Source organism: Rhinichthys klamathensis, unplaced genomic scaffold (genome assembly GCF_029890125.1).
Source record: "Rhinichthys klamathensis goyatoka isolate OS25496 unplaced genomic scaffold, OSU_Roscu_1.1 h1tg000300l_1, whole genome shotgun sequence".
Lineage (NCBI taxonomy): Eukaryota > Metazoa > Chordata > Actinopteri > Cypriniformes > Leuciscidae > Rhinichthys > Rhinichthys klamathensis.
Window position 1 is genome coordinate 340,001 of NW_026606819.1, and position 10,000 is coordinate 350,000.

Here is a 10,000-nt window from a genome sequence, read left to right on the forward strand (position 1 = left end):
AAGTCGAGCTACATGTTCAATTTGCAATGCCGATTTGTCTCATGGTGGCAAGGACTCTAAACAATAGGCTACACAACATCGCCGCTGTTAAAATCCATAATGTTGCTTATTCTTTTTTTCTTTTTTTTTACAGTTATAAAAGTAAAAGTAGAGTTTATTATTTACAGAAATAAAATAAAATGAAAAATCCACTTTGTTTACTTCATTAATGTGTTTACTGTGTTAATGGACTGAGGATGAGAGTAGGATTCGGTATTCGGTTTCGGATTCGGCAGAATCTTAACCAGTGGATTCGGTATTCGGCCGAACCCCACAAATCTGGATTCGGTGCATCCCTACTAATTACACATTGGTACCTAGTTTAATAAGAAGATATTTAATACATAGTCAACTTCGCGTATACAGGCAGAAGCCATCTTTGAAATACAGTCTCTACCAGTCGATCTACGAACGCCGATCCAAGCCTGCTGTTCGCGCTCACCTTATCACAACTTATAGCTCGTTCACATCTCACCAGCGCACTTGGATCGGCGTTCGTAGATCGACTGGTAGAGACTGTATTTCAAAGATGGCTGTCTGTATACGCGAAGTTGACTGTATGTTTAAAATATCTTCTTATTAAACTGTCTGGACACTGACAAAGTTCTCAATGCTTCGGTTTGAAGGTAGGGACCCTCATTATGCTACCGTGTTAGTGTGGGGCTATTTTCAGCCTTGTTAGTGGTATTAACAAGCGATTTTTATTTGTCATTGATCTATGCCCAATAGACTAGCGTTATACTAGCTTTATAGGCTAAACTGTTTTTAGAGATAAAACTATTTACATTCGATAATCATGAAAACAAATCTCAGATAACGGTTGACTAGGTAACAATGTGTAATTAGACCAAAGGTTCATTTTGCGCCGGAGTTCTCCTTTAAGTCGTTAAGTTAAAGTTAATGGAAACTTATCTCTCCTCAGTCATTCTCCATTCAGCATTCAAACAGCGCGTCGCGTTCGGTTACGACAGTAACACATAGTAACACGACGACACTCTCTTCAAGATCAATGTTCCCTTTATACTATATTTGTAGATAAAGGTCTATAGTTTGCATAAAATTACTTCTTGCTGGAGTTTATAGCGCTTTCTAAATCATATTCCTTTCCCCCGGGTGTCTGTTACTACAGCACTAGAGTAGAGAGCACTATGAATTGTTCTTCATGCGCACTGTAAGTTAACTGAAATTTAAAACTGTTAAAAGAAAAGGCTCAATAAACTGTTGCATAGATATAATACATTAAGCAGATATAATCTCTTCGCTTTGTGCTTTGAACCTTTCAATGCGAAGCGCTGCATGCTGTGACTTCACGTTGCTTCAAGTGCATCACTCTGCACACGCATAATCGCTTTGCCGCTCTTATTGGCGCCTTTCATGTTATAATACTTAGGGGAGGTTTAAACACCTGGGATAAGGGGGCGTGGCCAATGGGAATATCACTCATGGGCCACGCCCCCTCCCCCTGGCGAAATGGGCCTGCCACCACGGCTGGAAAAAATCCTAGAGGAAACACTGGAATCATCATGTTGAACAGTGCGCATCTGAAGGAAATACAGTATATATCGGCTTTCATATATCGGCCTAACCCACTGATCAGACCGATGCCGATAACATCACAAATGAGCTTATACTCTCGACTCCAGAAGAGGAGCAAAGGCTGCACACACACTCAAACCTTCTCATGAGACGCGCTGTGTGTGTGTGTGTGATCATGTGACGCGGTGTGTGTGTGTGATCATGTGACGCGGTGTGTGTGTGTGATCATGTGACGCGCTGTGTGTGTGTGATCATGTGACGCGCTGTGTGTGTGTGATCATGTGACGCGCTGTGTGTGTGTGATCATGTGACGCGCTGTGTGTGTGTGATCATGTGACGCGCTGTGTGTGTGTGATCATGAGACGCGCTGTGTGTGTGTGTGTGATCATGTGACGCGGTGTGTGTGTGTGATCATGTGACGCGCTGTGTGTGTGTGATCATGTGACGCGCTGTGTGTGTGTGATCATGTGACGCGCTGTGTGTGTGTGATCATGTGACGCGCTGTGTGTGTGTGATCATGTGACGCGCTGTGTGTGTGATCATGTGACGCGCTGTGTGTGTGTGTGATCATGTGACGCGCTGTGTGTGTGTGTGATCATGTGACGCGCTGTGTGTGTGTGTGATCATGTGACGCGCTGTGTGTTGATGAATGAGTGTGTGTGTGTGATCATGTGACGCGCTGTGTGTGTGTTCTTACGGCGTGTGTTGATGAATGAGTGTGTGTGTGATCATGTGACGCGCTGTGTGTGTGTGTGTGTGATCATGTGACGCGCTGTGTGTGTGTGATCATGTGACGCGCTGTGTGTGTGTGTGATCATGTGACGCGCTGTGTGTGTGTGATCATGTGACGCGCTGTGTGTGTGTGTGTGATCATGTGACGCGCTGTGTGTGTGTGTGATCATGTGACGCGCTGTGTGTGTGTGTGTTCTTACGGCGTGTGTTGATGAATGAGTGTGTGTGTGATCATGTGACGCGCTGTGTGTGTGTGTGATCATGTGACGCGCTGTGTGTGTGTTCTTACGGCGTGTGTTGATGAATGAGTGTGTGTGTGATCATGTGACGCGCTGTGTGTGTGTGTGATCATGTGACTCGCTGTGTGTGTGTGTGATCATGTGACTCGCTGTGTGTGTGTTCTTACGGCGTGTGTTGATGAATGAGTGTGTGTGTGATCATGTGACGCGCTGTGTGTGTGTTCTTACGGCGTGTGTTGATGAATGAGTGTGTGTGTGATCATGTGACGCGCTGTGTGTGTGTGTGTGATCATGTGACGCGCTGTGTGTGTGTGATCATGTGACGCGCTGTGTGTGTGTGTGATCATGTGACGCGCTGTGTGTGTGTGATCATGTGACGCGCTGTATGTGTGTGTGTGATCATGTGACGCGCTGTGTGTGTGTGTGATCATGTGACGCGCTGTGTGTGTGTGTGTTCTTACGGCGTGTGTTGATGAATGAGTGTGTGTGTGATCATGTGACGCGCTGTGTGTGTGTGTGATCATGTGACGCGCTGTGTGTGTGTTCTTACGGCGTGTGTTGATGAATGAGTGTGTGTGTGATCATGTGACGCGCTGTGTGTGTGTGTGATCATGTGACTCGCTGTGTGTGTGTGTGATCATGTGACTCGCTGTGTGTGTGATCATGTGACGCGCTGTGTGTGCGTGTGATCTTACGGCGTGTGTTGATGGATGAGTGTGTGATCATGTGACGCGCTGTGTGTGTGTGAGATCATGTGACGCGCTGTGTGTGTGTGTTCTTACGGCGTGTGTTGATGGATGAGTGTGTGTGTGTGATCATGTGACGCGCTGTGTGTGTGTGTTCTTACGGCGTGTGTTGATGAATGAGTGTGTGTGTGATCATGTGACGCGCTGTGTGTGTGTGTGATCATGTGACTCGCTGTGTGTGTGTGTGATCATGTGACGCGCTGTGTGTGTGTTCTTACGGCATGTGTTGATGGATGTGTGTGTGTGAGATCATGTGACGCGCTGTGTGTGTGTGTGTGTGATCATGTGACGCGCTGTGTGTGTGTTCTTACGGCGTGTGTTGATGAATGAGTGTGTGTGTGATCATGTGACGCGCTGTGTGTGTGTTCTTACGGCGTGTGTTGATGAATGAGTGTGTGTGTGATCATGTGACGCGCTGTGTGTGTGTTCTTACGGCGTGTGTTGATGAATGAGTGTGTGTGTGATCATGTGACGCGCTGTGTGTGTGTGATCTTACGGCGTGTGTTGATGGATGAGTGTGTGATCATGTGACTCGCTGTGTGTGTGTGTGATCTTACGGCGTGTGTTGATGAATGAGTGTGTGTGTGATCATGTGACGCGCTGTGTGTGTGTGTGATCATGTGACGCGCTGTGTGTGTGTTCTTACGGCATGTGTTGATGGATGTGTGTGTGTGAGATCATGTGACGCGCTGTGTGTGTGTGTGATCATGTGACGCGCTGTGTGTGTGTTCTTACGGCGTGTGTTGATGAATGAGTGTGTGTGTGATCATGTGACGCGCTGTGTGTGTGTGATCTTACGGCGTGTGTTGATGGATGAGTGTGTGATCATGTGACTCGCTGTGTGTGTGTGTGATCTTACGGCGTGTGTTGATGAATGAGTGTGTGTGTGATCATGTGACGCGCTGTGTGTGTGTGTGATCATGTGACTCGCTGTGTGTGTGTGTGATCATGTGACGCGCTGTGTGTGTGTTCTTACGGCATGTGTTGATGGATGTGTGTGTGTGAGATCATGTGACGCGCTGTGTGTGTGTGTGATCATGTGACGCGCTGTGTGTGTGTTCTTACGGCGTGTGTTGATGAATGAGTGTGTGTGTGATCATGTGACGCGCTGTGTGTGTGTTCTTACGGCGTGTGTTGATGAATGAGTGTGTGTGTGATCATGTGACGCGCTGTGTGTGTGTGTGATCTTACGGCGTGTGTTGATGGATGAGTGTGTGATCATGTGACTCGCTGTGTGTGTTCTTACGGCGTGTGTTGATGGATGAGTGTGTGTGTGATCATGTGACGCGCTGTGTGTGATCATGTGACGCGCTGTGTGTGTGTTCTTACGGCGTGTGTTGATGAATGTGTGTGTGTGATCATGTGACGCGCTGTGTGTGTGATCATGTGACGCGCTGTGTGTGTGATCATGTGACGCGCTGTGTGTGTGTTCTTACGGCGTGTTGATGAATGAGTGTGTGTGTGATCATGTGGCGCGCTGAGTGTGTGTGTGTTCTTATGGCTCTGTGGTCATGTGACAGGAGGTGCTGTCGGAGCTGCTGCTGGTGTGTCGGTGTTCTCCGGCCGTGGCCGTGTCTGAGGATCTTCATCCCGAAGCGGATCCTGCAGGGAGGAAGAGGAAGAGGAAGAGCGATGAAGGCGACACCAATCCTCCCTCCAAGAGGCTGCTGGGAGACGGGACTCGCCCCGCTGGAGCTCCGGTGCGCTGGGAGTCCCCCGACACACACATCACCATCAGGTAGAGGAGCACACACACACACACACTCACTCACTCACACACTCACTCACTCACTCACTCACTCACTCACTCACTCACTCACTCACTCACTCACTCATGCACTCACACACACTCACACACTCACTCACTCACTCACTCATGCACTCACACACACTCACACACTCACTCACTCACTCACTCATGCACTCACACACACTCACACACACTCACACACACACATCACCATCAGGTAGAGGAGCACACACACACACGCACACACACTCACTCACTCACTCACTCACGCACTCACTCATGCACTCACACACACACACACACACACACACATCACCATCAGGTAGAGGAGCACACACACACACACGCACACACACTCACTCACTCACTCACGCACTCACTCATGCACTCACACACACACACTCTCACACACACATCACCATCAGGTAGAGGAGCACACACACACACGCACACACACTCACTCACTCACTCACGCACTCACTCATGCACTCACACACACTCACACACACACATCACCATCAGGTAGAGGAGCACACACACACACGCACACACACTCACTCACTCACTCACGCACTCACTCATGCACTCACACACACACTCTCACACACACACACACGCACTCACACTCACACTCACACACACACACACACACACACACACACACACACACGCACTCACACTCACACACACACATCACCATCAGGTAGAGGATCACACACACATACTCACTCACTCACTCACTCACACACACACGCACACACTCACTCACTCACTCACTCACTCACTCACTCACTCACTCACTCACTCACTCACTCACTCACTCACTCACTCACTCACTCACTCACTCACTCACTCACTCACTCACTCACTCATACACTCACACACACACATCACCATCAGGTAGAGGAACACACACACACATTCACTCACACACACATACACACTCACTCACTCACTCACTCACTCACTCATACACTCACACACACACATCACCATCAGGTAGAGGAACACACACACACATTCACTCACACACACACACATACACACTCACTCACTCACCCACACACACACACACACACACTAGAGGTGAAACGGATGCGCTCGGACCGGCTCCACACGGTCGGCTCACATGTGATTCGTGGATTAACTGCTAGATTGAACCATCATAGAGTGAAAGTGTATAATGTGGACGTGTTGTCTGGCCAATTTACACATTCAAATAATTTAAAACGCAGAAGAAGAGGCGAAAATCGCACGTTATCTGTGCACACACACACACACACACACTCACAGAGAGAGAGAAAGCGGCGGTCGAACACTGAACTGGTTCCTCTGCGTTCTCTTGCTCTTGAACGGACACACACACACACACCACACACACACACACACACACACACACACACACTGATGTCTGAACGCCGTCTCTGCGAGTGTTCTCTCGCTTCTGTCAGTGTACAGGAAGAAACCGCATGTGTGTGTCAGTTTATTCGCTCTTAAAGTGACGGCAGCCTAATAGCAGAAACGGAGAAAACGCCAGTAAAACAAACAATTATCAGTTTAAACTAAAGCTTGGACTCGAGATAGTGTTTCTTCCAACTCGGATCCAGTGATCCGGATACTGACATGCAGCGGGAATCGTGTTTCCTGACGTTTATATGAGCCTGATGTAATGCATAAAGCAAATTAGCCTGTGAACGCTTTATATAAACACAATATAGATTTAAATCCATCCAGCACTAAAACTTGTGTAGTTTTTTGTCAGTGTTTATTTAAAAACATCAAATTATGCAGAATATACAATGGTAAATATTTAATTGATGAGTTGTCAATACAATATATAGGGTGTGGTTTCACCCCATAATTCAGCATAAGAGAATAATAACAGCAAATCCAGCGTTCTGTGCCGGATCCAGAAGTGTCTGTGAGTCGCAGGATCCATTCGCTTCTGTCCTGCAGCTTTAGCAGTGTGTGGAAACACACCTCAGACTTCTGTCAAATCTAGTTCAGCCGATCTCAAAGCTCTTTCTGTTTTAAATGTGTGTTTTTCACGGCATTCACACTGAAAACCAATGCTGTTGCTCAGTGTGTGTGTGTGTGTGTGTGTGTGACCGCACAGACGGTGATGTCACACGCATCTTCACAGAATGTGTTTCTGCATGAGTTTAGAGCGCTGTAGCCAGAGCTGTCTAACGTGATCGCTCATCATATCCTGTTTAGCGACCTCACCATGGAGATTGTGCGCTTCCGTCTGATTGGTCCGCTGGCTCACACGGTGCTCACAGACACACTCCGTCCAGCCAGTGAGGTGAGAGACTCTGATGACATCACTCTCGCTGTGATCGGCTCTTTGATTGGCTGATGGTTGTCTCTGGTTCCTGTAGATGCGGAGTGGCGAGAACGAAAGCCTCCATCGGCAGCAGACACACACGTTCCAGCTCCTGAGAGGTGATGAAGACTGAGGTCACGTGACTGCGTGATGAGGAGGAGGTGGATGTCTGATGTGTGTGTGTGTTGTGTGTGTTTTACAGGAGTGTGTTCCACAGCAGAGCTCCCAGCAGGGTGTGTGTTGGGACTGACTGTTGATGATCCCAGACTGACTCTACCTCAGAAACGTGGAAAAACTGTACCTGACCTACAGCCGAGCACAGGTCCGTGTGTGTGTGTGTGTGTGGTGTGCGCATGTGCGTGTGTGTGTGTATATATATATGGCCCTGAGCTCCGGGAGCCTCTGCGCCTCCATGCAGAGTCACCAGGTCGAATCCTGGCAGGGCCTGTGATTCTCTCACACTCGGATACACACACGCGCAGTAGCAGACTGTCATGATGAATGTGTGTGCTGTCCTGTCACACTCTCTCACTCTCTCTCTCTCTCTCCTCACTCCCTCTCTCTCTCACTCTCTCTCTCTCACTCACTCACTCACTCACTCACTCACACTCACTCACTCACTCACTCACACACTCACACACTCACTCACACTCACTCACACACTCACTCACTCACTCACTCACTCACTCACACACTCACTCACTCACACACTCACTCACACACTCACTCACACACTCACTCACACACTCACTCACTCACTCACTCACTCACTCACTCACACACTCACTCACACACTCACACACTCACACACTCACTCACTCACACACTCACACACTCACACACTCACTCACTCACTTCACTCACTCACTCACTCACTCACACACTCTCACTCCACTCACACACTCACACACTCACTCCACTCACACACTCACTCACACACTCACTCACACACTCACTCACACACTCACTCACTCACACACTCACTCACTCACACACTCACACACTCACACACTCACTCACTCACTCACTCACACACGCACTCCACTCACACACTCACTCAACACACTCACGTCACACACTCACTCACACACTCACTCACACACTCACACACTCACTCACTCACTCACTCACACACCTCACTCCACTCACACAACTCACTCACACACTCACTCACTCACTCACTCACACACTCACTCACTCACACACTCACTCAACCACTCACTCACACACACTCACACACTCACTCACACACCACTCACTCACTCACCACACACTCACACACTCACACTCACTCACTCACCTCACTCACTCACACACTCACTCCACTCACACACTCACACACACTCACCATCCACTCACACACTCACTCACACACACTCACTCACACACTCACTCACACACTCACTCACACACACACTCACTCACTCACTCACACACTCACACACTCACACACTCACTCACTCACTCACTCACACACTCACTCCACTCACACACTCACTCACACACTCACTCACACACTCACTCACACACTCACTCACACACTCACTCACACACTCACACACTCACTCACTCACTCACTCACACACTCACCTCCACTCACACACTCACTCACTCACTCACACACACACTCACTCACACTCACTCACTCACTCACTCACTCACTTCACTCACTCACATCACTCACTCACTCACTCTCACTACACACTCACTCACACACCACACACTCACTCACTCACACACTCACTCACTCACTCACACACTCACACACTCACACACTCACTCACTCACTCACTCACTCACACACTCACTCCACTCACACACTCACACACTCACTCCACTCACACACTCACTCACACACTCACTCACACACTCACTCACACACTCACTCACACACTCACTCACTCACACACTCACACACTCACTCACTCACTCACTCACACACTCACTCCACTCACACACTCACTCACACACTCACTCACACACTCACTCACACACTCACTCACACACTCACTCACACACTCACACACTCACTCACTCACTCACTCACTCACACACTCACTCCACTCACACACTCACTCACACACTCACCACACACTCACTCACTCACACACTCACACACTCACTCACTCACTCACTCACTCACTCAGACTGTCATGATGAGTGTGTGTGCTGTCATGTCACACTCTCTCTCTCTCCACACACACACACACACACAGCAGACTGTCATGATGAGTGTGTGTGCTGTCATTTCACACTCTCTCTCTCTCTCTCACACACACACACACACACACACACACACACAGCAGACTGTCATGATGAGTGTGTGTGCTGTCATGTCACACACACTCACTCACACACTCACTCTCTCTCTCTCACACACACACACACACACAGCACAGACTGTCATGATGAAAGTGTGTGCTGTCATGTCACACACAATCACTCACACACTCACTCTCTCTCTCTCACACACACACAGCAGACTGTCATGATGAGTGTGTGCTGTCATGTCACACACACACACACACACACACACACACACACACACACACACACAGCAGACTGTCATGATGAATGTGTGCTGTCATGTCACACACACTCACTCACACACACACACTCTCTCTCACACACA

General features: G+C 48.6%; 1 protein-coding gene across 1 annotated transcript in view; it reads left to right on the forward strand.

The window, feature by feature from the left end:
- The window catches only part of pop1 (POP1 homolog, ribonuclease P/MRP subunit), a 43,316-nt gene that overhangs the window by 16,642 nt on the left and 16,674 nt on the right, over positions 1-10,000 (forward strand). Inside the window, 4 exon segments of the mRNA XM_056270252.1 lie at positions 4,813-5,030; positions 7,260-7,404; positions 7,406-7,487; positions 7,571-7,690. Of these exon segments, the coding sequence (XP_056126227.1) occupies positions 4,813-5,030; positions 7,260-7,404; positions 7,406-7,487; positions 7,571-7,690 (565 nt within the window).